The sequence below is a fragment of the Bombyx mori genome, chromosome 16, assembly GCF_030269925.1.
Source record: "Bombyx mori chromosome 16, ASM3026992v2".
In the NCBI taxonomy this organism is placed as follows: Eukaryota; Metazoa; Arthropoda; class Insecta; order Lepidoptera; family Bombycidae; genus Bombyx; species Bombyx mori.
In genome coordinates this window covers 13,760,811-13,788,445 of record NC_085122.1, presented here as the reverse complement: position 1 = coordinate 13,788,445, position 27,635 = coordinate 13,760,811, and the positions used below count along the sequence as shown (strand labels likewise).

Sequence of the window (27,635 nt, the reverse complement as noted above, 5' to 3'; positions counted from 1 at the left end):
ACAAAGATTCTCATCATTAACGCCCCCGCAACTGGTGTAGGGAGTCCAACACTCATATAAATATTAGCCTATCCATTAAGTACATGTATTTTCTACATGGATGCCAAGTTTCAAGCCAATCGGATGCATGGTTCCGTAGTTATAATGCAACATCCGTAAAAACCACTGTAGATTTATATATTAGTACCTATAGATTAAGCTCTAAACAGCTAACCTCAAAGAAAGGTAGAATATTTCTTAGTTAAAATCGTGATACCAATAATTTTAATAACATTTTTGATAGCCCTTAGAATTACTTTAGCGTTTAAGCATAAATCATAAATATTTGAAACAACAGTGATTGAAGGGTCGTTTAATGTATTTATCATCCCCTGTAATATAAAACAAAATCCTTATTAGTTTGCCTATTATCCTATGTTAAATATAAATAGGCAAGGGTTCGACTTTTTTCTCTGGCAATTTTAAAAACTGATCTTCTTTCCTAGATATTGTATGTATTTTTTATTAATGAATATAAAAAGATAAAAAAAAAATAATTGCGCACGGAGGTGTCGCATAGTTAAAATTCATCTAAAAGATATTGCCATTGCCGGTCCCAAGCCCGGGTGAGAAAAGAGGAGGGTTGAGTAGAGCTGGGCATTCCTACCGTAAAACGTCAACGCCGAGCACTGGGCGGCGGGAAATAACCCAGCCCCCGGATCCAACCAGAGACCCGGAGCGAGACCAGTTGCCGTGAAGGACTAAATCCCTTCGAAATACTGATGTGGAAGGATATGGAAACCCACCACAATTACATCCCAAGAGAATCATGGACAGAGAAACGTTTAAACTGTTTCAAGGCCATGACCACGACCCTCAGTAATGAGGAAACCGACGCAAGAAAAAGAGAAAAGATGTTGTGTTATTTTATATTGAGTAATAATACAAGTATATTTACACATTTATGTCGTGTTTCCGTAGTGTAGCGGTTATCACGTGTGCTTCACACGCACAAGGTCCCCGGTTCGATCCCGGGCGGAAACAGTCCTTTTTTATAATTTTTTGCTTTGAATATGTTTGCTTGTAATGAATTAATTTAGCCCACTGTGTTTCTCGCCGGATCTTCCGAGGGGGTCGCGTTTCCGATCCGGTTTTAGATTCTGCGAAGCTCTGCTTTTGCTAGGGCCAGTGTTAGCAACACTTCCGGCTTGAGCACCGTGAACTCACCTACACGTCAAGGAGAAGTTGAAATAGCCTCTCAAGGCTGTCAGCATAGGTAGGAAAAAAAATTAATTAGTTTAAGAAAACGTATTATTAGTTACATAACAGTCCCTCTTTTGTATTCTACCAGCGAAGAACATCAAACTATGTTAATAAGAAAATACTTCAGAAGATCTAGAATAATAACATGTGTAGATTATTCTGGTGGATCTCTTGTGAGCCTGCATGGATAGATACCACCGTCCTGCCTATTTCTGTCGTGAACTAGCATTGCGTTTCTGTTTGGAGGCTGAGCCAACCGGTATACTGTAAAACTGAGACTTAGACTTCATGTCTCAGGACAGATGACGGCATTTAGGTTGTATTTTAGGTAATTCCTATAACCACTTAACGCCAGGTCGGCCGTGATCATCTACCTATCTAAGCAATAAAATATATGGAGTTTCCGCATGAATATTTTATAGCGATTTTAGAAATATCCACGAACTGCTGCTTTGGGCATTAACATCAATGTGGTTGCTTAATAAGAAGGGAAAAAATTAACCATATTCCTTTTTTTAATATAATGAAAAGTAGCGTTGTACGTATAGCAATGCTACCTGATTTTAGCAGGGAGCTACGGTCACCAAGAAGCATATTTTTTTTATTTATTGCTTAGATGGGTGGACGAGCTCACAGCCCACCTGGTGTTAAGTGTTTACTGGAGCCCATATACATCTACAATGTAAATGCGCCACCCACCTTGAGATATAAGTTCTAATGTCTCAGTATAGTTACAACGGCTGCCCCACCCTTCAAACCGAAACGCATTATTGCTTCACGGCAGAAATAGGCGGGGTGGTGGTACCTACCCGTGCGGACTCACAAGAGGTCCTACCACCAGTAAAAATAATTTAATATAATTTAAGGGCACACGGTTAGGTTAGTGTCGTGAAGCAATCGTGCATTCCAGTCTGAAGGGTGGAACAGCTTTTGTACAATATGGTTGAAACTCCGACCTCATGAAGGTACGTAGATGAAGCATTCACAATGTAATGTCCAAGAGCTCTGGAAACTACATAGCATCACAGAGGCTGTTAGCTTGTCCGCCTATCTATGTAATAAATAAATAATTATAACAAAATTCTGGCCATCTTTGTGGAGTATAGTTATTTAATATTATGTAGGTATCTATCTTCCATATATATAAAAAAGAATTGCTGTTCGTTAGTCTCGCTAAAACTCGAGAACGGCTGGACCTTTGGAATTATTTGTGGAAGTCCAGAGAAGGTTTAAAAGGTAGATAAATATGAAAATGCTCGGAATTAAATAAGAATAACAATTTTGTTTTTCCTTTGATGTGTCCCCCTGTAGGACGGATTCCTTTTGTTTGTTTTAGGTTTATTTCATACAAAAGTTTAGGTCTTTTATTTATCGATTGAGGCCCTACGAAGTCTGCCGGGTCAGCTAGTTTATTATAATTTTAACACAGTAACCACTTATAATCAACTTTTTAATCGTATATTCTCGGAAGAACTTTTTTCCCAAAGTTGACATATTTCTATCATCCATACCAGACGCGTTGTTCCCTGTATCTGTACCTATGATAGAAAAAAGTCTGTCTACACTAACATAAATGTTAATCCCACATTCCGAAGCTCACAAAAAATCAGTAGCAACACAAAACAACCTGAAATCTCCACATCGAATGAATAAAATCGATATTAAAATTTATTGGATTCGATCGTAACATAACGAATGTTGATTAATGAATCGAATACAATATTATGAATCGGTGACCGGATGTTGAAAAAAAGGCTTCTGCTACCGAACGCTCCGCTCTATTAATCATATTTTTTATCTTAAATATTGACGTGTAACTTTTACTTTTTTTCTTCTAACACTTTTTTGTGGCTATGAAGAGTTATTTTTATTGTGAACGAGGATGGACGAACAAGCTCACGGCTCACCTGAGCTCACCTCACCGTAAATGGTTTTCAGAGGGACATATTAACCTGAATACCGTCGCCCACTTTGGGTAATGAAGCTAGTCTTATGGGATACAAAGGTTTTTCACGTCAGACAGCAATATACATCCCTATCAGAAACTTTGGATACTTGTTTATTATCATCATATTCATAACCAAATGTGCTTCAAGATACAGCTGCGTTCTGGTCTAATTCGAAGGCCTGAAAAATAACAAAATACATATTCAAACAAGTCTTTATAGGCACTTTTAAGTGGTCATGACTTTACCACCGAGTCTTAATACAGTTTCACCACTGAGAAGAATCGGCAAGAATCTCAAGGTATTTATTGATTTGCAAATCTTTCTATAACTAACTATATTACTAAACGTCAAATGAGATAACTCTAATCTGTGATTAATAAAATCTGGATTTACCAGAAATTTCCAAAGGTTCTTGACCTAACACCATATTAAAATCCGTGGCGACCAATTACCAAAACCGAACACGATGGGATGACAAATAATTCGATACCAATAACGATCTATCAACGTTACTGTGCTTCAATGTAGATAATAATGATTAGAATCGGCTGCCCGATCGAGATTATCTGTTCAAAGCCGATCGCCACTGACTTGGGTGTTACAGCGTGTTGTCAAATCGACACATATACGGGGCCAGACAACGGGCAAGTGGCACTCTCAATTTTTTCAAAAATTACTGGATGGAATCAATTTAGACGTGCGCCTTAGAAGGCATGGTCTGATACCTATTTCTGCTGTGACTACTGGTGGTAGGACCTCTTGTGAGTCCACACGGGTAGGTACCACCACCCCGCCTATTTCGGCCGTGAAGCAGTAATGCGTTTCGGTTTAAAGGGCGGGGTAGCTGTTGTAACTATAATGAGACCTTAGAACTTATATCTCAAGGTGGTGGCGCATTTACGTTGTAGATGTCTATGGGCTCCAGTAACCACTTAACACCAGGTGGGCTGTGAGCTCGTCCACCTATCTAAGCAATAAAAAAAATGCTGTAATGTCTTGCTACCTATTAATCCCAGGAAACGATCGCTAATGTTTGTATGTTTGTTGTAATAGCGTTGGTAAATAATTGACATATTTAATGAGAAAAAACATTTAACTGTACGCTTTGTAAATAGGAAATCTGAAGACGATTTTAATAAACATAATACCGTTATCATTGGATATTCCAGAATTTCATTATCCACCTTCCAGACTCATCAGACCAAATTGCTGGTTCCATGTTATTGTTTCTTTTTTTTTTTTTTTTTTTTTTTTTTTTTTTTATGATTGAAGGATTACTGGTGGCCCGGAGGCCTTTCCAGTTTCACCAGGACAGGTGGGCGAGCAAAGGCTCAGCCAGGAGGGGTGGGATTTGCTAACAGCTACCCGAGCGTCTCCGAAGGAGACCTAACAGCTCAAGAGCAGCTGTTTCGCGAATGAATCTACTACCGGATCGGAATCGCGACCCGCTGAGAAGATCCGGCGAGAAACTCAGCGAGCTGATTCATGGGTTAGGTTGCACGGCGAACTCTTTGTCGAGTTCGACGAGTACGGTTACCGAGGTCCCTAAGCCTGCTCCTAGAGCTGAAGGCGTCTAGTGCGAAGGTTATTGGATCTGATGGATCTGTAAGGACGTGTCTAGGGCGTCGACGGTGACTGGCTCCTGCATGATCAGGATTCGGGGAGTAGTCAGCGGCGGCTACGATAAGGCGATTATCATGACGCATAGCCTTATCGAAGTACCGTTCCGACGCTGACTTCATGTATTTCTGTATAGATTCGAGGCCCAGGTCGTCGTGTAGGTCAACGTTCCTCACGAACCACGGAGCTCCGACGGCTAACCTGCAAAAGCGGGATTGTAGAGATTGAAGGGTGTCTATGTGCGTGCGGGCCGCGTGAGCGAACACCACACTCGCGTAAGTCATGACGGGCCTTATGCAAGTTTTGTAAAGTGTCACCTTGTTCCGAAGGGACATTTTACTCCGCTTACAAATCATGGGGTAGAGTCTACCGAGAATAAACGCGGCACGGTCACGGACTGATTTTATATGCGGGCGGAATGTCATCGATGCATCCAGGGTAACGCCCAGGTACTTGACCTTCCTGGCCCAGGGTATGGATTGACTAAAGAGAGTAATCAGGGGTGTGAGATTCCTCCTCCTAATACGGGAGGAAATCCGTGTGGAGCTTCCCCTCTGAAAGAGCACCGCAGTACTTTTCGCTGGGTTGATGTCTATGCGCCACTTTCGGAACCACTGTCCTAGGGCTAGGGCTGCGCTCTGAAGCTTCTTCGCGATTAGGGACTTGTTTCTACTGGAATAGTAAACAGTCGTGTCGTCGGCGAATAAAGCTAAATGGGTCGGCGGCGACCGGGGAATATCGTTAACGAATAAGCTAAATAGGAGGGGTGAGAGGACAGAGCCTTGCGGGACTCCAGCTGTGAGAGGTCGTGGGGAGGAGCGGGTTCCCTCGACTCGATATCGAAAAGAGCGGTTCGACAAGAAGTCCCGTATGATGAGCACGAGACTATCCGGCACACCCATGTTGAATAGTTTGAAAATCAAACCGTTGTGCCAGACTTTGTCGAACGCTTTTGCGACGTCGAAGAAGAGAGCTCCCGTGTATAACGGTTTTGGTCGATTAAGCCCCACAAGAATGTGCTCCGTGAGGCGGTGCACCTGTTGAACGCATGAGTGATTTGTACGGAATCCGAATTGTTCATCGATGAGAATGCCCTTGGATGAGACGAAGTCTCTGAGGCGTTTGTAGAGCAGACGCTCATACAGTTTGCCTAGAGACATGAGGAGGCTAATCGGGCGGTAGCTCGTCGGATGATTTTTTGGTTTACCGGGTTTATGTATGCCGATAACGTCCGCTTCTTTCCACACCGCGGGAAAGATACAGTTCGCCATAGCGGCATTGAAAATAGATGCCAACATCACGATGAGTTGGACGGGTAGAAGTTTAATAACGCGGTTGGATATACCGTCGGAACCGGGAGCCTTGCGAGGACGTAGGTCTTTGATCAAGTCTTTAACTTCCATCGGGGTGACGGGTGGTAACACATCAGAGGGTGGCAAGGAGGCTCTGCGTTCTACCTCACTGTCTACTAATTCTACATGAACAGGGTCCACGGATTGAGTGCTGGGCGTGCACTGGGTTTGCAACGTATCGGCCAGCAGCTCTGCTTTTTCATAATCATCGAACGCCGCGAGTCGGCCTGAGGGGCCTACGAGGGGGGGCATAGTTACTACCGTATCCGATTTGAGAGCACGAGCTAAGCGGTAGTAAGACCTTTGGGAGGGCGCGAGTCCTTCTAAGAAATCAGACCATCTGGCATCTCGGACTTCGGCGATGCGAGACTTTACGTCGCGTTGTAGGGCACGCATTCGAATACGATTTTCCGCGGTAGGATACCTGTCGTAGGCGCGTATCGAGGCGTTCTTAGCTCTAAGGAGTTCCCTAATATCGTCGGACAATTTGAAGCGGTGAAGGAAGTCCTCCGCTACAACTTGTTTCGATGACCTATCTAATGTCGAGGTGATGTGTGACGTTAAGATGTCTATGGCTTCAGCGGTATCCTGAGGAGACGGGGTAGAGTCCGGGCTAAACGGTAGCGATGGTGGATCAGATTCAGCCAGGCTGATGCCCAGCGTGTGCCAATCCACCACAGTCCTCGTGACGGGAACGGAATCGGGAGCGCGACCGAGCTTCATAACGACGGGACGGTGGTCTGAATCTAACTCTGAAACTACTTCGATCGAGTGTAAGCGCAGAGTTACGTTTTTTAATAACGCTATGTCGAGTATATCCGGGCGATGCGCGATATTTAGCGGGTAGTGAGTCGGGATTAGCGGAGCGACGATATCGAAGGCGAGATTATCGACTAACGCGTCAAGCCGCCTGCCATTCGGGGTTGTGGTCTGTGAGTTCCACCTGATGTGTTTACAATTTAGGTCGCCCGCCAGAATGACAGAGCTCCCTATGCCGAGCAGCGCCTCGATATCACTGCTTAGAACGATCTTATCCGGTGGAAGATAAACGGACGCGATAACGATCGGCGCGTGTCCCGTCAGTGAGATTCGGCACACTGATGCTTCGATATTAGCGAGCGCGGGAGGATCGAGCGGGGTTATTGTTTCATCATCTAAAGTGAATTATTGTTAAGAGATATTGCAACTAAAAGTTGGTGGGAATAAAATTTATAGCTATCATTGTATTATTAAATGGCATGTTTACATAGTTTCAAATGCACAGAGATCGTTAGACATGCGAATAGAAAACATTGATCAAGAAACCAATAAATATTCGAAGTATAAAGTTTTAATTTCGCATCATCCTGTATATAGCTTACTGCTCAAGGTAGATGAGTGCGGCGCGATACTGTCTATGTGATAGATAATCTTTGGAATCGAACAGCGTTCGATGGACGTCCATTACACTTAGCTTCGCATTAATTTATAAGATGGACGCCATTGGACTTAAAACTTGTATCAACGAGAAAATAAAAATAAACACAAAATAACCATTATTCGAAGGTGGTTGAGAATTTGATCCCGGTGATGGGATGATGATGCCTTGACCTGCATGGTGTTCTTTGAATGACGGAGATGGTGTCGACATGTCGATGCCAACTTTATGGACCACTTAAGTATTTCGGTGCAAGATGCAAGAATATGCAGAGTTGTGATAAATGCGTTTATTTGCAAAGGCGCTTGTCTAAAATAACGTGACGCAGATTTTAGGCTTATTTACAGCCACTGGCAGTGTTCTTTAGACATTGTTATAGTTTGTGATTGACAGGAAGAAAGCTGGCAACAATTAAAACATGTAAAAATGCACATACATTACAACTTGCATAACAATTCCGTTGTTTTAATTGAATATCGACGAAAACGTGGTAGGTCGGCACCCTTAAAATTTTAAGGGTCTCGCGTGGTCGTATAGTTAGTTGTATTGGGTGATGTGACTGAACTATTTCACCGTTTAGTAACATATACGTGCCCACGAACGCCTCTTACGATGAAAGAACATCATCGTGTATTAAAATCAAGCTCGCAATGAACTTTTAAGTTCCAGTTCAAAGCATGGGACTGCTGTCATACGATGCAATGAAAGCTTTATTCTCAAGGTAGAGGATGATATTGACGTCTATGGGCCCCAAATACTACATAATGCCTGGATATTTATGTGCAACTTAAAAAGAAAGGAGATTGCTTACCAATTAATATTTAAAAAAATCTAATTAAAAACACTGACATATACAAAATAGCCTGTAATCAATTTCGATGAAAAATAAGAACGCTTACCAAAATTCCAAGCTTAAAGTAATATTTTTTATTAACTTTTCACGGCTATTGATCCACATATCTAAAATAGCAAATCGACAAAAAAAAATCTCGGATAAAAACAGCAATATTTTACGAGACAAAAAAACTGAAATCGAAGCAGATTTTAAAAGTTATTTTAAGCTACAACTCAATAAGGTTAGGCGTCCATTACAATCGATTTGTCTCGAACGCTGTTCCGTTACCAAAAAAATATATAGACACGAAACATCACTCAATCAAAATAATGACTTTATTTAACATTGACAATAAAATATCGCTTGCATTGTGATCGTGAAGCGCTTGTAAGTAGGTGGATAGCTTTGAGTCGGGTGACGATACCAATTGTTGTCACTATTGTTTTTATTTCTGGTTCTTTATATGTATAGATATTGAGAATATCGAAATATATTAAATCCTCCGTCTTGTTCCTTATTCTTTGAGTTAGAAATCAAGGTATTCGATTTATAAATAATTAAATTTTTGGGTCTTAAATAACAAGTGTTATTATTTAACTTCATTATCAGATGCGCAAGTAAAAAATACAAATTATCTTGAAAAGAGAAAACGCATTAGTTTAATAATGTATGTATTAAAGAAAATTATAAATTTAATATAAATATAAGCTGTCCACAAAAAGGCCTCTCACCCTATGCATTCAAAGGTCGGATCTTAGACGAAGGCGCAGTTAAGCTGACAATACTGATCGACTCCCATAAAACATCGTATTGAGAGATACGTCACGCGAAACAATAGGGCAGGTTCGATTCCCGGCTAGGCCAGATGACAGGATTAGTCACATGAATTATGTATCAAAGATGGTCTTTGTAGATGAATGGAGTGGATTTGTTTTATTGAACATTTCATGACTGTGCTACGTCGAAGGTAGGCTTATTTATTTATTTATTACTTAGATGGGTGGACGAGCTCACAGCCCACCTGGTGTTAAGTGGTTAGTGGAGCCCACAGACATCTACAAAGTCAATGCGCCACTCACCTCGAGATATAAGTTCTAAGGTCTCAAGTATAGTTACAACGGCTGCTCCCACCCTTCAAACCGAAACGTATTACTGCTTCACGGCAGAAATAGGCGGGGTGGTGGCACCTACCCGTGCGGACTTACAAGAGGTTCAACCACCAGTAATAAAAGCATATAGACGTGATTGTGATAGTAAATAAAGGCATATAAACGTGATTGTCTGTGATGAAGGATATCTTGATAAAATTAATATGTTTACTTGTGGTAGGACCTCTTGTGCGTCCGCATGGGTAGGTACCACCACCTCGCCTATTTCTGCCGTGAAGAAATGAGGACCTGCATCAGAGATCAGTTTTGCTACGCGTAGTTGATCTCTGGCATGACCTTGGTGTTTTCCGACAGGTACTAAGCGTTATTTTGTGAACGATAAGATTGACTGTTGGTAGTGTCTTGGTGGTGGCTGGTACATGAACCGCGGTCTTTCTTCGATGGGAACACTACCCGTCGCGACGAAGGGCTCGACGAGCTAATCAACCCATAGACACAGCCCACTGAGTTTCTTGCCGGATCTTCTCAGTGGGTCGCGTTTCCGATCCCGTGGTAGATTCTGCGAAGCACTGCTCTTGCTAGGGTCAGTGCTAGCAGCACGTCTGGTTTGAGCCCCGTGAGCTCACCTATACGTCAAGCAGAAGTCGATATAGCCTCTCAAGGCTATCAGCAAAGGTAGGAAAAAAAGATGGTAACATGCATAGTAGCCGATTTCTATGATTTTTAGTAACATGTCGATGATTTAATAGTAGTCGCTCATGTCTGTCTTCCCCAAAAGTTATATTAAGCTGCCTTAAGTTATGTATTATTTAAGAGTATATATTTTTTCAGTGGCCGATATTAAATTGCGCTTTAGGACCACTGATTCCTATGCTAGAACTCGTTCCCTAAAACATAAGTTCTATATTAAAAAAAAACACATCAGACCACTGTTTCGTATCTGTTTTTTGAACATCAAACGAATTTACCGGAATCCTTCAAAGACCTGCCATATTGTTGATGGACGCGCAAACAAACATGCATTTCGATTTCTGAGTAACGATTTATTGAATTTAGTGACGTTGATGTAAGATTCCTTTTTATTTGTTTAGATACGCATGAGTCCATTGACATCATGTCCTGATTGCCGACGGAGCAGGGACGTTCCGTTCAGTTGTATAATCCACTGAGTCTCTCATGGAATCTTCTAAGAGGGTTGCGATTCCGACCCGGTAGTAGATTCAGCAAAGCACTGCTCTTGCTAGGGCCATTGTTGGCAATTATCGCAGGTTGAGCCCGTGAGCTCAGTTACTAGTTAGTGCAAAGTTGGAATAGTCCTTAGTCTACCAACGATTAGGTAAGGAAAATCAGCTGTCTCAAAAAACTGTAATTTTCATATTGAAACCGGAGTTTGCTTCGTGACGAAAGACAGAAAGGTAGCACAGATCAGTGCGAGAAGCATTATCTACCACCGATACTCAAGATACGAAGAAGTGTGAGGTATTAATTAGGGTGAGTGGTCATTGAACTGCTTCTGCTTCACCATTCGACCGTAATAGATGTAGAATAGGGATCGCAGCGCATAAAATAAAACTTCCCCTGTTCTAAAAACTTCTCTTCTAATAATAATTAATAATTAACAGTTTTATTGCGTCTTGCTCATTTTTCAACCGTCCTCGCCATCTTCCGATTCTCTGTCATTCTGTCTGTCATTCACTTTTCCCTTTCTTTCCGTTTTCTCTCACTCACATCTTAGCGCTCCGTTTCACACTCTTTTCATACGTTCCGTTCTTACCAATCCTACATAGATGTTTGTCAAACTACACTTGGGAGCATGTTACTGGAGCCCATAGATATCTCAGCGTAAATATCGACCACGGTCCAACACGAAGTCTAAGTTTGAGTCAAGGCCAAATGCTTAGTGTGACGAGTGTCCGACTCTTTAAGCCAGAATCCGTGACTGCTTAGTGGTTGTTTAATTGCAGCAGTATGTATAATGCTGGTGTCTACCAGAGGCTCTACACACATACAAATTTTACTGGTTCACTTTTTATATACACCATGCTGGTGGTAGGACCTCTTGTGAGTCCGCGCGGGTAGGTACCACCACCTCGCCTATTTCTGCCGTGAAGCAATAATGCGTTTCGGTTTGAAGGGTGGGGCAGCCGTTGTAACTATACTTGAGACCTTAGAACTTATATCTCAAGGTGGTTGGCGCATTTACGTTGTAGATGTCTACGGGCTCCAATAACCGCTTAACATGAGGTGGGCTGTGAGCTCGTCCACTCATATAAGCAATTAAAAAAAAACTTAAAAAGGCTACACGTGTTCGAAGTCAGTTGAAAACAAATAAAATCCCATGAAAGTGCATTAAAATTTTATTTATTATTTTCATTGGAAACGATAAAAGAAAGAAGTTTAAATCAATATTGCGTGTAATTTACTATAATGATACAGTAGTAGATAATAAAAATAAAATCTCGAATAAGGTACACTTATTAGTGATACCGGTAGACATTTCATCTCGACAATGTCAATATTCGATGTCGAACAAGCGAGTTATTCGCAACCAGCGGTAGGCAGCGGCTTGGCTCTGCCCCTGGCATTGCTGAAGTCCTTGGGCGACAGTAGCCACTCACTGTCAGGTGGGCCTTGTGCTCGTCTGCCTACAAGGGCAATAAAAAAAATTCGCAACCAGTTTCAATATGGTGTCGTAGAAGTCAATATTTTCTTAAATTAATATAAATACACAATTCTACTTTTGCCTAGTGACAACTGAGACATGTTTGAAAACTATTTACGTTAATGCTCAACTTCGAAATCCTATAAAACAGACCTAATAGACCAAGGATTCAATGTCTATTTGATATTCTGATCTGATAATCGGGAGTGGTCTAGTAAGTGGCCCCTTGATGGGCAGTAGACCGGCTGGACGATATGCAGAGATTCTCAGGATATACGACCGCTAATGCGAGATAAATGAAGATGGTCTTTAGGATTGACCACCACGGCGCCATGACAGCTGTGGCCGTGTACTCTTTAATTTGTAATATGAACCGCTAGGGACTGTCGTCAATGGCCACTTCCACTACTTTTATTGGTGAAGAAATTGATTGACATTGGATAGTTCAAGTATCGACTCTATAAGGTCCGAAGATCGTATACGCTTCTTCAAGATTTTTAGATAAGCGTGGTACGTTGTTTTCCCCAGCAGCCTTTCCTTAATTGCTTAGAGTGCTACCAGATGTTGTTCTTTTATTGAGGTATTCATTCGCGAACTAATATTTGAACCTTCGTTTAGTGAACCTTACTTAATCATCAGGTCACGGAAGTTTACGACACATCACACCGCGAGCTCATCTAGCAAACTGCAAACTCACTCCATCTAAATCTGCAACAATATTCGATCAGTATCCCTATTATCTCGGCGGAGATAATCAAAATAATGACAGAGCCATCTCGTAGCCGCCGGTTTGATTACTAAACTCTCCTAATTAGCTGCAATGGAAATCTTCAGAGGAAATTACATAGGATCTTGAATAACTATAATCTGCTTCTGGTCTTACACGGCAGCAGACGGCGCCACAGCTGTCTCCCTCTGACTCGTGTCGAACGCTATATCCGTCTCGTTCTAAATTGTATTTTCATTGCTGATTCCAAAAGAGTGTACGCTCTGGGGAATTTGTTTTGAAATTCGGCTGTGTTGCTTTGTGGTTCGATTGAGTTTTGTTTAATTAGTTACTGTTCTATGAATTGTTTTTGCGTTGCGAAAATTTTAATAAGTTTTTTATTTATTGAAATCCATCTCATCAGGCCGACAGACTCCTGTGCAGATTTCAATAAATTTATTCGTTTTGTTATTTTATCGATTTTCTGATTATTCAAGAAAATTATCACTAAAAATCTTATTCTGATTGTTACGAACATTCATTAGTAGGCACTGGCTTAGCTGTATCCATGGAATTGCTTAAGTTCTTGGTCGACTGTGATCACTTACCAGCAGCAGAGCGGCCAAATGAGCAACCCTGTCTAAAAAGACATTTTTTACGCATATGTCTAGTTATTTTCGAGAAAGTTAGTTCTTAGTATTTTTATAAACGTTAAAGCTTAAAAACCTTCAAGATCATTAATTATCCTAAAAATTTAAATAGGTGAAAAACTGAACCTAACTTAGTGTATAAGATCTTCGGAGTACTCGACGGGGCCTCAAATCTCACAGGCAGGTACCAATCCTTGTTAGAAAACAAGTACTCAATTTATATCTATTAATAAAATTCACAGTAAATTCAGAGATCTATTAAAATTATTAAGAGGATTAAAAATTGAAACTACACTAATCAAAATGACATCACGACTTTAACTCCCTTCCGTGGTTTACACGAAGCACCAAAAAAATTTATGACTTCAGTTGCACGAAGCTTCCCAATCTATTCATCTAAGACAATACCAAGCACGAGGCCACTTAAGATCGAACGATCCAGATAAATAGCCTTCACGGTGAATGTTTAATGATATTTTTGTTTTTTAGAGTTCTCGGTAAGTCATATGAATTCGGTTTTGGATTATGGCACGTATGTCTTGGAAGAACTAGTTTTTTACCCTTACTATCAACCGGACAGTGAATATTTACCATTTGACTCCCTCTTTTTACGCCAAGACCAGCTGGAAACATATAGGAGAGGATTGTTCTAGATTTTATCTCTATATATTTATCTCCACTCGAGTCTACATTAGCAGAGGAGCCCACGGCCCTCCTGGTATGAAGTTGCGCCTGGACTTTAGAAATTGCTTAGTATTATAATTGTGCGAATAAGGGACAAGGGACATGTCACAGCGCTCAGTATCCTTACGCATGCCACTAGGGGCGCTGTTCCAACTTCACACAAATTTGAGTTCATTTTGACGCCATCGAGAAGTTAATGAACTCTAAGCAGACAAGAAGTCATGATTTTTTTTACCCATAGTCACAACCCACTGAGTTTCTCGCCGGATCTTCTCAGTGGGTCGCGTTTCCGATCCGGTGGTAGATTCTACAAAGCACTGCTCTTGCTAGGGCCAGTGTTAGCAACACTCCGGCTTGAGCCCCGTGAGCTCACCTACACGACAAGGCGAAGCTGAAATACCTCTCAAGGCTATCAGCATAGAAGGGAAAAAAATTATTTTGATGTTTGGAAACGCAACATGGTTGAGGGCAGTAACAGAAATGATGGCAAGATAGGATTGGCCCTATGTGTTACCGGAAATACGTAGATAAGACGATTTTCTTTTTCAATATTTAGGTGAGTGGACGAGCTCACAGCCCACCTGATGTCAAGTGGTTACTGGAGCCCATAGACATCTACAACGCAAATGCCGCCGCCCACCTTGAGATATAAGTTCTAAGGTCTCAATATACTTACAACGGCTGCTCCACCCTTCAAGCCGAAACGCATTACTGCTTCACGGCAGACTAATACACCCAGAACACGATTACCAAATATCTTTAACAATGAAAACAATCAATGTCACTAAGCAGTCGGCCAACGAGGTGACCAGAACGTACTCACATCAAATTCTTAAGCAAACCAAAATGTATCTTAAAACAATATTTAATTAAATGTTTTTGTTTTTTTGGGCTTAAGTTTATTTTGCGAGTTTTCTTTTTCTCTTTGAAGTTTTTAAAAAATACTTAAAACGATGCGTGGGATAAACACTTTTGAGACACAGTGCAGAATTTTGGTAGTGATGCAAGAATTTGCGTCTGTAGCAGCAGCTTCACAGCTTTCCTTTGGTTAGTATTCATGACCATGATTTACTGCTATAATATTACGCAGACCTGTAGACTAACAAACCTGTTGATGAAAGTCAAGTACTTAAAACGTATGTATATGAATAACTCTAAATAAAATCAATCTAAAAGATAAAGTTAAACAATAAACTTTAAGAAACAAAGTCCTTAAAGTGAGTAGGCTATAATATATACTAAACCAGTTTGCGTAAATTTGTGTTTATTGCTAGATGGACAGTTTTTTTTTTTTTTTATGTCTTAGATGGATGGACGAGCTCACAGCCCACCTGGTGTTAAGTGGTTACTGGAGCCCATAGACATCTACAACGTAAATGCGCCACCCACCTCGAGATATAAGTTCTAAGGTCTCAGTATAGTTACAACGGCTACCCCACCCTTCGAACCGAAACGCATTACTGCTTCACGGCGGAAATAGGCGGGGTAGTGGTACCTACCCGTGCAGACTCCCAAGAGGTCCTACCACCAGTAATTACGCAAACTATAATTTTGCGGGTTTGATTTTTATTACACGATGTTATTTCTTCACCGTGGAAGTCAATCGTGAACATTTTTTGAGTACGTATTTCATTAGAAAAATTGGTACCCGCCTGCGGGATTCGAACACCGGTGCATCGCTTCATACGAATGAACTACATATTGTCAGGAAGAAGTTTAACGACACGTTGACTTACTGAAGGTTTATTGGACTGTGCCCTCACCGCCTCCATAAAGGTAGTGTTCACTCATTTGTCAAACCGCGTGGATATTTATTTATTACGGACCCACCGCGGTAATAAAATACCTGGGATTTCGTGAATAAACTAAAACTATTATAACCTTTAACGTTTAAGACATAAGAACAGTAATCCTGGATCATAATGATGTATTTTTTTCTATACTTAGATAGCTTTAAACCTTGCCTTCATAGATTCAAGGGTGATTTTTCGTTGTTAATTTGTTATTATGTTTGAAGTTGTAAATTTTGTATCAATTTATGGGATTTTATAGTATCAGCCTCTGTTTAATGGTGTTAATCGACATTTACAAACTTTTTTTCTAATATTTATAGCTTTATTTAAGCCATAAGTTTAAGATAGTTCGATCTGTGTAGTAATTTGTTTGCGTTATCAAGATTTTAAAGACATTTTAGGTTGGTTCTGTGATTTGGGATCCTTGTCAGTCGGCAACACCGCACTGCCTATTTCTGCTGAATTAAGCATTATATTGTTATTTATTATTGTAATATGTTAGTAGACCGGAGCCCATAGACAGTCGTTCCGCCTCATACCTTGAGACATCAGCTCGGAGTCTCAATTATAAGTATAATGGCTGTGAAACAATGAATGTTCTGAGCAAATTAATTTTGTTGTATACTAATTTCCACTAAGTACCTACATAAAATAAGAAAACTGCATAAATATTATTTCCACTTCAAACAGAAGCGGATCAATAGATGAGCCCGAGAGGCTCGTGACAAGGTATAACTTACGGTCGGCCAGCGTCGCTTCCAAGAACAGCCTACGCTCTGCAAAGGGATGTAGGGAGATTACATATTAATGCTGCCCCGGATGTAGGTCTAATGGATGTGTCATTTAACGCAACGAACCCGGTCAAAGTTCGGCCGGTCTCGCTAAATACAAAACACTGATTTGTGGAAATGACACACGTGTGTTATATAAGCATATCACCTTATCTCTTGGATGGCGGATTTCTGAAGGCTGGCTTCGGTAACTAGCTGTGTCGTACACTTATCTACCTACAATAAATATATATTTTTTTTATTGCTTCAATGGGTGGACGAGCTGACAACCCACCTTGTTTTAAGTTAAGTGGTTACTGGAGCCCATAGACATCTAAAACGTAAATGCGCCACCCACCTTGAGATATAAGTTCTAAGGTCTCTGTGCAGTCACAACGGCTGCCTAACTTCAAACCGAAACGCATTACTACTTCACGGCAGAAATAGACATGGATGTGGTACCTGCCTGTGCGGACTCACAAGACGTCCTACCACCATATACATAATAATATGTAACGAACTTTGATGACAGCCATCTAGTCAAATTTTGATGAGTTTTCGATGATTCGGCACTAATAGTGTTTATAAAATACACAACAGCCAAGATTTATGTTCGATCAATTTAGTTATTTCAAAGTACAAAATTAATACCACATCCATACGATGCTGCTCCGTGTAACTTACCATGTGGTCCCGTCTTATGGTCCACCATGGTCCTTTTTCTTTGTCTATCCTATATTGTTAGCTATTACTCTATCCGCTTATTGCACAATGAGAATTGATTATAACTTGGCGATAATATTTATTTTGCATTTCGATTTCTGTGTTCTGGCTTAAGGCTTTCAAAACTTTGCTTGTTCGTTTAAGAGAGGTTAACGAACTGTTTGCTCGTTATTTTTCAAATTCCGTAAGAACTTCGATAAAAACCTAGACTATTTGATAACCTGAATTGAGTCTCATCTCCTGTTTTGGAGTCGGATATAAACGAAAAAAATAACCAGAAAATCAAAGACGTCATTAACATAACGACACTCGTTTGACATTTATTACAAAAAACACCACATTTGTTTTAATCGGAATATTTTTTGTCGATTCCATCTTTTCAATCGATCGCACATTGCTACCGGGGCCGCATACTAATAAAACCAACTAATATTTGCAGTTAAGACTAATATTATGAACATTACCATTAAAGAAATAGAGTGTACATTGCGTATATTGATAATAACGCTTAAAAAAAAGTACCTATACAACCAAATTAAAGTTTCCTGTAAATTAGAAAATATAGAACTTATTTTTATCACAATAAGAGTCTTTATTAAGCAAAACCGGAGTAAAATCAAACTTGTAACTGAATATTTTTCTCGGTCGGACGCGTTGTAAGCCGTTCGGCCGTGATCGGCAGCTGTATCACGTATTTCGCAGACAATTAGCAGAAGACAAATATTGTGCAAATATTGCTGTCAACTGTCCATTTCGTATTACGGACTTACAACAAAAAAGCAGATCGCGGACCATCACTAGTGCTGCCTCTGCAGAGCGATTTGTGAAACTTTACGGCCTGGCCACGGGGATCGGCGGTGCGAACAGCGAAGCGGTGGGCGAGGCGACCATTCGCGCAGCACCGTTTGCAGGCCACGGGTACTCACGTTCGCCGCCGCGACTAGTAAGGAAGTCCGACAGCGAAATGTCTATATCGAAATTATCTCGATATTGCTTACAAATTAATAGTTTTTTGGTTCAGGACCTATTATTTGGAAAAGATTGTGAAGTACATGATTTGAATAAGAATCGGAGTATACCTATAGATGGAGAATTCCACAAGAAGTACGAGAAATACTTTGGGTGGCTAGACTTCCAAATAGCTGGTCTAGCTAGTATTTCAGCTATTTTATTTTTTTATTGCTTAGATGGGTGGACGAGCTCACAGCCCACCTTGTGTTAAGTGGTTACTGGAGCCCATAGACATCCACAACGTAAATGCGCCACCCACCTTGAGATATAAGTTCTAAGGTCTCAAGTATAGTTATAATGGCTGCCTCACCCTTCAAACCGAAACGCATTACTACTTCACGGCAGAAATAGGCAGGGTGGTAGTACCCACCCGTGTAGACTCACAAGAGGTCCTACCACCAGTAATTACGCAAATTATTATTTTGAAGATTTCATTTTTATCACACGATGTTATTCCTTCACCGTGGAAATCAATCGTGAACGTTGAGTGTTGTTGAGTACGTATTTCATTACAAAAATTGGTACCCGCCTGATATTCGAACACCGGTGCATCGCTCAACACGATTGCACCGGACGTCCGTTAGGCCACGACGACTTTAAAAATATAAAATAAAAAATAAATAAAAAATATAAAAATTTCGGCGTTAATTTTTCGCGGCGAAAACAACTAAACTCATTTAATCACTGCACTATTCGCCGCGACTACCGCTCGACTCCGTGGCTCGCGCCGTCCGTATTCATGCATTTGTTTTGCTCGCCCGCCGCATCGCGCGATTCGCTCGGTACATTTCGCCGGTCGCTTCGCCGGTCGCCGGTGCGCGTGGCTTGTTAGGTACATTTCTATGCGCTTGTTTTAGTCGCTAGACGCTTCGCCGTTCGCACCGCGCGAATATTCGCATCGGCGAATGTCCCGTGGCCAGGCTGTTAGTGCATTCTTTTCCATACAACTAACAACAACGTCAACAACTGGCTTAAAGTCGGTATTACGGATGCTTTTGTCTGCCACACAACAGCAGATATTTAGCAATTTCGTTTGTCAAATTTGCGACACCTTTTGTATCTGGTGCTGAATTGTTGCTAACTATCTGCAAGTGTAAAATTTGTGAAATTAAATTATTTTAACTTGATTTAGGTAAGTGTAATTGGTTTAGATCTTTATTTGTGTTTGTGTTTTCCATAGTATTAACATTAAATTGCCCAGCGTGGTATTTAAGTACATTAATAATGTTGAGGTTATAAAGTTTATTTTTTACAAATTAATATTTCTTCTAGGTATGTATGGACAGAGCTCAAATAATGGGGCTTTGGAGTCTAAGGAAATTAGGTGGGATACATACGAATCAGTGCGTTTGCGACGCTGTCTTCGGGATCAAGCCTGACCCCTTAATCTATCGGAAAGTTTGTTCAGAACACATTACAGAATTTCGAAACATCAATATTTACAATTGTGCTCTGAATTAAAGCCGTTAATAACCTAGATCATCAAGACGAATAAGAATAGAAAGTAAAATGCAAGGTACTTATATATATTCAATTTAACATTATATTAAATTATGTGTAAATAATGAAGAAAATAAAAGATTCACAAAATCTTGTCTTCAAAAGTAGCATTGTTTTTTTGATTTCAGATTTATTCTTAACTAAATGTTTTAAATAACTTGTTTATACAGGTGTTAACAGCATTGCAAAATTTCATACCAGAAACCTGTGGGAATGAGCTTTTTGCATTTTGAGTTAAACTAGTAAATCTAATGCCATTAGGGAAGTGGCTATGGCATTAAACAATCTTCCAGTTTTATTGAAACATTTAAAGTTTCTGCAAACAGTACAATGGGTCACAAGTTATTATAAATGGGTAAGTTAAATAATTATCTTATAGTATAGAGCACAAGAGTTCCACTGATTTTACAATTTCCACGAGTCAATCATATAATAATATATCAGTTATATTCTTGAAGCTTTATAACTATAGCTATATTTAGCTATATATAGCTATATTTTAAACAGAGTTCTGAGAAATGTTAAGTCCTGGTGAAACTGGAAAGGCCTTCAGGCCACCATTAATCTTTCCTACATAATTTTTTTTTAATTCAAAATTTGTCGTATTTTTATAGTACATAGATATTTGAACAATAATAATTTTGTGATTGAAAACATAACATAATAGTAAATAAATTTCCTTCATTATAGGTTTTACAATAAATTTGGCTTTCCTGGGGTTTCGGGGTGTATAGATGGCACTCATTTGCACTTATCAGATCTTCTGTATATGAAGAAAGGTTTTAGAACCGCAAGCATTATCATTTCAAGAATGTGCAAATAGTAAGTATTTTGCTGAAGCCTATCATTCACAATAACAAACATTTGATAGTACTTATCTAAAGAATTAAATTTTTCAGATATGTGATAGTGATCTTAACATTTTTAGTATTGATGCAACATTTCATGATACATTTGTCCGGCTTATCACAACTGAATATGCCTATGCAGGACCTGCACCATAATAGTGAAAAAGTTTGGTTTTTAGGCAAGTAAAACATCATGAGCTCTGTCTCAGTAACCTGACTACAAAATAATACTCAATCTAAAAGTATATTTAAAACTGGGAAGGCAGTTAATATATAGTACTATAGTAATGTTTATTGTCATACCAGGAACACTGTTGACCATTGTGAGTATTGAAAGCCAGTTGGAGATGCTTGTTGGTACATAGAGTACTGCATTATGATCATCATATTATGATGGCCAAGACCATAATTGTTAGCTTGTATTGCATAACATGGCAAACACACATGGGTTTCCAGTGCCCCAACTCTCTGACGAAGATGCTGAAATTGATGTTTCTTATCAAATTCATAACATTGTATTTTTTGGGAGAGAAGAGGAAACACAGCACTTAGCACCATGTCAACATTCAAGGGTGGTTCAATTGGATTGTGGAGAACAGACATTAAATTTAGTCTCAACCTCTGTATTCTAGTAATTTTATGTAGATATTTTTAAAACTGCTGTTCTTAATTATGTGAACTGAGAGGGCAAGAATAGCCTAATTATTTCTGCCTATAATTTTTTAATTGTGCTTAGTGGAAATATACATATTTCCTTAACATTTTTGTGTTTATAGTAAAGGATGGATTCATAACTATTTGAAAGCAAAATTGTGAGGTTGTTTTATTAAGACAATGTTTTAATCTGTCGTGCTCAATTTGTTCTGTATCATTTTATCTTTATGTTAACCCCGTTTGTATGTTGTGTTGTTATATATATTACTAGCTTTTACCCGCGACTTCGTCCGCATAAGTTTTTTTGTTTTCTCCCGGCTATAAGTCCCCCTGCAACAATGTCCCACTATCGTGTTCCAGTCCTCAACTTCACATCAAAATTTGTTCAAAAGCAACCTAAGCTACATAATGGATAGCTCCGAATGTTTCCTTAGTAAATATAAAAAGTAAATAATGTAAATCGGTTTAAAATACTACTAACTACCTACCTGCCAACCCCCGATGTTACACAGTGTGACATCCGTAACATCGTCTGCGTAGGAAGTACTAACTTAATGTAAGTAGTATAATAATGTAGGAAGCTAAAAATAAGAGGCCTTATTACTGTAGTACATTTTTGTAAACTATGTTCTTTGTTTTTCCCTCTCTGGCCAACACATGGAGATTCTGTGGACTTGAAACACGTGAGCAAGCCACGTATAATTGTCCGTGAGAAAAACAACTCTTTTCTAAATTAATGCCGGCTACTTTTAATGTTTGCCCCTGAGCTTTATTTATCGTCATAGCGAATGCGATTTTCAGCGGAAACTGTAATCTCTTAAACTGGAATGGCAAATCTGTCGGAATTATGGGTATACGGGGGATTCTCGTACGGGGGGTTCTCTCCTTTTGCCATTCCAGTCATAATGATTGCTTTTACAATATTGCGACCGAGGTGTGTCACTTGCAACCGTGTGCCATTACACAGTCTTGGTGCATCTAAATTCCGCATTAAAAGGACAGGAACGCCTACTTTCAGCCTCAGTTTGTGTGAAGGTACTCCCGACAGTTCTAAAGAATTAAGAAATTCTACAGGGTATGATGTTACTTGTTCAGTATCCATTACAGTGTCTACAGAGAGAAACTCAACAATATCACCTTCCACGCGTGACATAATTTGCTCGTTTATCTGTCCCACCATTTCATTCGTCGGCGCTAAAATTGCTCTTTCACATAACCAGTCTCTATTCCTCATATTAGTTAGCAGTTCGCTATAGACGAAGTTATTTAGATCATCTGGATTATGCACAACATTGCAGAATTCACGATCCAATGTAATCATGCCATTACCATCCTTTGCCATACGATCTTCTCCAATTTTAAGAAGAGCAGCAGCATATTGTCCAGATTGTACATCATTGTGTAGTTGCACTCCCATATTTGTAGACAGACTAAACGTTTTTACGTGCACCCATAACGTTGACGCTTTTAAACACGCATTTATTTCATCTGCAGGGGTGCCTTTAGTGATAACCGGCAGTCTGTCTAAAATCGCCCGCTAAAAGTACCACCATCCCCCCCATGATATTTGGATTACTCTTGATGTCATAGCTATGGCGTAATGTGATTCTAGACAGAGTTTTAATGTTGTAGATAGGTAGCTGTGTATAGGTTCCTGTGGGAATGAGATATTTTCCCGAAGTAAAAAGTAGTCTGAATTTTGGTACCTTCCTACCCTATAAGTTAAGTAGTGTGATGGTATGTCGCTAAGTTTCGATCCAAGTAAAACTGTTAAATAAAGACAGATGCATCAAAATTTTATAATAAATTCCCTAAATTATGGCGCCTACCGACCCTCTAAGTTAGAAAAGTGATCAAATACTAACTTTAAGTCTTAGTAACACTCATTTAAAAAAAAAAAACATCAAAATCATTTCAGTAGCTATGGCGTCATTCGCTTCTTGACACGATCACGCTAGATTTCCGCGGGAATGAGGTATTTTCCCGCCGTAAGAAGTAGCCTGTGTCCGTGCCTAGGATCCTATCTTTATATTAATCAAGTCTTATAAAAATCCGTTCAGACGTTAAGGCGTGAATGAGGTAAACTTTTAAACTAAACTAAAAATCACTAACTTAATTAGTTTTCTGCCTACTGCCTACGCCTTAAGTACGATAGCATGAATATTAATAGCCCATATCCTTTTCTAGGTTACTATCTATCACCTAACTAAATTTCATCAAAATCCGTTCAGCCGTTTAGGCATGATAGAGCAAAACTCCCACCAAAAACCATAAAAAAATCACTAACTCAATTCAGTTTTCTGCCTACTTCCTACCCCCTAAGTACTATGACGTGATCATTTTGATCTTATATCCGTTTTTAGGTAACCATCTATTACCTTACTAAATTTCATCAAGATCTGTTCAGCCTTTTATACGTGAAAGAGCAAAGGTCCCAACAAAAACGACTAAAAATCACTAACTCAATTTAGTTATCTGCCTACTGCCTACCCCCTAAGAACGATGGCGTGATTATTTATAGCCTATGACCATTTCTAGGTTATCATCTATCACCATACCAAATTTCATCAAAATCCGTTCAGCCGTTTAGGCGTGAAAGAGGAACAGACAGACAGACAGAGTTACTTTCGCATTTATAATATTAGTATGGATTGTATATACTGCTGTTTTAAATAATAGAATAGAATTAATAACAAATCGACTAGTAATTCATAATTCTTCTAGATTTTGTTGGATACTTACATGAATATTACTTACAAAATGAAAAACATAATTCATAATTTAGACAAAATGTTGATCAACCACCACTGATTTTTGTTCATTGTGATAATAATAATAATATAAATATAAATATTTAACTGGTCCCGTGATAAGTTCGTAAAGAACTTGTGTTACAGGTACCAGATAACGGAAATAAATGTAGGATTTTTATTATACATACATATATTTAATATACATCCATAACCCTGGAAAAGACATATTTATCATACAAATATCTTCCCTTGGCGGGATTCGAACCCGCGACCCCCTTGTGTAGCGACCATGTCACTTACCACTACACCAGACGGCCGTTAGATAAGTTTGATAATTATTATTTTTGTGTAATTTTGTTTTATTTGAATAATAATTCTTAAATTAGGAAATCGTAGTTTGTTTGTAATACATGTCCAACTTCTCGCCGCATGAAATTGAAGCCACAATTGAAATATAATAGCGACTGCTGATAACTTCAAAGAAATATAACTGAACTTGGGGCCGAGGTAAGTAGGATGATAGCAAGGTGATAGCTCTATAACCCTATAGACTAGAAGCAGAACATGCTGAATACTGTGAGTACAAAATATACAATGAAGCTAAATACTGGTATTCTACTGGTGGTAGGACCACTTGTGAGTCCGCACGAGTAGGTACCACCGCCCCGCCTATTTCTGCCGTGAAGCAGTAATGCGTTTCGGTTTGAAGGGTGGGGCAGCCGTTGTAACTATACTGAGACCTTAGAACTTATATCTCAATGTGGGTGGCGCATTTACGTTGTAGATGGCTATGGGCTCCAGTAACCACTTAACACCAGGTGGGCTGTAAGCTCGTCCACCCATCTTAGCAATAAAAAAATAAATAGTCATTTTGAAATGCTAAGTTGAGAGTAGTTTTATTAGCGTATAATATACTCATTAGTGTCATAAAATTTAGTGTAGTACCAGCCTAAAGTAAAACGTATATATTATTATTTGGATTTGCTTGACTATTGTAACAAGCGCTATTTCGTTTTTATGGTAATATAAACTATTATGGACTCGGCTAAAATTAAAACAAAATTGAACTTATTATTTTAAACAAGGTTTTTGCCGATATTGGTCAATTCCTTGAATTTTTTTATATATCTCAGCTGGAAGATGCGCGGCCTCTGCCTGCGTACGAGCAGCCTCTGCTGAAATGAAAGCTGTATGAGCCAGTGGTTCGCCTTAGTTTCCATTTTCTCCTCTTTCTACAACTACAGCTCACGATGTGTCTACTCTTGTTTGTTGTCCGCTATAGTCTAGATAATATAATGATTGATTAACATTCTTACTGCAGTGAGTGAGTGCAAAGAGTACCTGGTTAATGAATAAAAATAACTTACTAAATATCGGCCTGATATTTGCAATGAAGCTTCTCTTAAGATGGCTTCGTCGACGAAAAACTGGGCTAATTATAAAAATAAATATTTATTTATTGTCTTAAAATATTAGATTCATTTGTTTAAAAATAATATAGAACATTAAGTTAATGTCTGAAATGCAGTTTCCTATTCACGTCATATTGCCCATGACCTTGGGTGAACATTATTATGAATAGTCTGCACAGCTTTTATTTCCCTTCAAGCTGTGAAAGACTGCACTATATTTCTGGTATTCAAATCAAAGCCTACTCTTGCCAAGTCAAACAAATCCACTATCTATTACTTGATAAAGAATAGCAGCATCTCGCCTAGAATATCATCGACTGGTTGTTCTAGCGTTGTCGGCCTCATGTCGGCGTAAGATGGATCTGTTGTACACTTTATTATTGATAAAACCATAAAACTAACTCATTTATTCTAGAATTTACTATTTAATTTGAAATCTTACTGAACCAGTGCTAGAATCCCGCAGGCAGATATCAATAAATCCAATGAAACATGTATTTGACATATAGGTATACATGGAAGACTTCCATGATTAAGGATCCATCTTTTATTTAAAATCAAATTAGCAAATATTCTGAAATCGTTGGTGGTAGGGCGTTTGATTAACCCGCAAGACCACCATTCCGCCCATTTCTACCACGAAGCAGTAATGCGTTGCAATTTGAAGAATGGGGCAGCCGTTTTGGTATACAGTTGAAACTCAGACCTCGTTTCAAAAAATGGGGGCGGCATTCACGTTGTGAGGTCTATACCACTTAACACTAGATGGGTTGTGAGCTTATGTACTTACTTAATTGATAATGAAATTAATAAATTAGGCTATAATTTTGATTCATCCTTTTTTAAAATAGGTTCGTAACGTAAACAACTATCTGATTACAAATTATCAAACGATTAAAAAAAAAAATTTTACCTGTGTTTGACGACACTATTACATTTTTATAGCTATTATTCAAAATAAAGCAAAAATTATTATTAGATCACTTATTTTTAGTAACGCTTCATCGAAAAGAACAGAATTAGCAGCTCTCACTTGGCGTTTCAAACGTGAATTCCACTTAAACATTTTGAAATGTTTATATGTAACGCGCTTTTATAAATTCATTTGCCAGTTTGTTCAGCAAAAAAAAAAAAGTAATGTGGCTTTTTAGTGCCAATTATTGCTACCCGATTGCGACTGGCGCTAGTTGTATGACAGAAAACTGCAGTAAGCGGTAAGCGAACAATCGCGGTACGTGATACGAAATAATTTGACGTTTTGCGATCGGTCGCGACGCGTCTGCACAACATCTGCAAAATTGTGGCTGTCGCAAATTTTTACGTGATCAGGGGGCGGATCGGTCTTCGAAATTCAAAATATTCGAATGTGTCAATTACATTCTCGAACACGAACACGACAACGTTGTTTGAAAATGGAACGTTTGTTTTTAGATTTTATTCTAACCGATATTAAAAAGGTTGTTCAAACAAACACTTCAAGAGGATTAGTTATTTATTTATTCATTTATATATTTATAACTTCATATACTAGAAAGTATAAAAGCGGACTTAATGCCTTAAGCATTCTCTAACAGTCTAACTTAGGGGAGTGCAGAGATGAAGCTGGTAGGTGTAGTGTGAAGGTGATATTACTTAAACATATGTGTATATATAACATACATATAAAAACATATATAAACAAATATTATCAATTAGATGACTCTGTATCTTTGTATTGTAATAAATTGTGTTCGATATGAATGAGTCTGTCAGAAGAAATTGTTTTACTAGTCACTTGTATGTATAATTTGATCAAATCAAACCCTGTTCAAACGGATATTTTTAATTAATCTTCAGGAATATGCAGCAGAATAGCCCTGAATGTGTTGAGATAGAAAAAAAGTTTACAAAAAAAAAATTGAGGTCGTTGCAAAATGAATAGTCGAATTTTATGTATTTTATATTA

The 27,635-nt window shown here is 39.0% G+C and overlaps 1 protein-coding gene, 1 long non-coding RNA gene and 1 other non-coding gene across 3 annotated transcripts; 1 reads left to right on the top strand and 2 right to left on the bottom strand.

Moving 5' to 3' along the window:
• The first annotated feature begins 950 nt into the window (after positions 1–950).
• TRNAV-CAC (transfer RNA valine (anticodon CAC)) lies at positions 951–1,023 on the top strand. Its single transcript has one exon. It is a non-coding gene; the product is annotated as a tRNA-Val (tRNA).
• Positions 1,024–22,342: 21,319 nt separating this feature from the next.
• Positions 22,343–22,942, bottom strand: LOC119629724 (uncharacterized). Its single transcript, XM_038016590.1, has one exon. It carries the CDS (start codon positions 22,940–22,942, stop codon positions 22,343–22,345), a length of 600 nt encoding a protein of 199 aa, XP_037872518.1.
• A 2,407-nt stretch (positions 22,943–25,349) lies between these two features.
• On the bottom strand, positions 25,350–27,025 carry LOC134200370 (uncharacterized). The gene is made up of 2 exons (XR_009975254.1): positions 25,646–27,025; positions 25,350–25,561 (listed from the first exon to the last, which is right to left on the bottom strand). It is a non-coding gene; the product is annotated as an uncharacterized LOC134200370 (long non-coding RNA).
• Positions 27,026–27,635: the final 610 nt, after the last annotated feature.

Bases quoted from the DNA above. Each gene is read 5' to 3' on its own strand.
- LOC119629724 (XM_038016590.1), bottom strand. From the start codon at position 22,942: ATGGGAGTGCAACTACACAATGATGTACAATCTGGACAATATGCTGCT.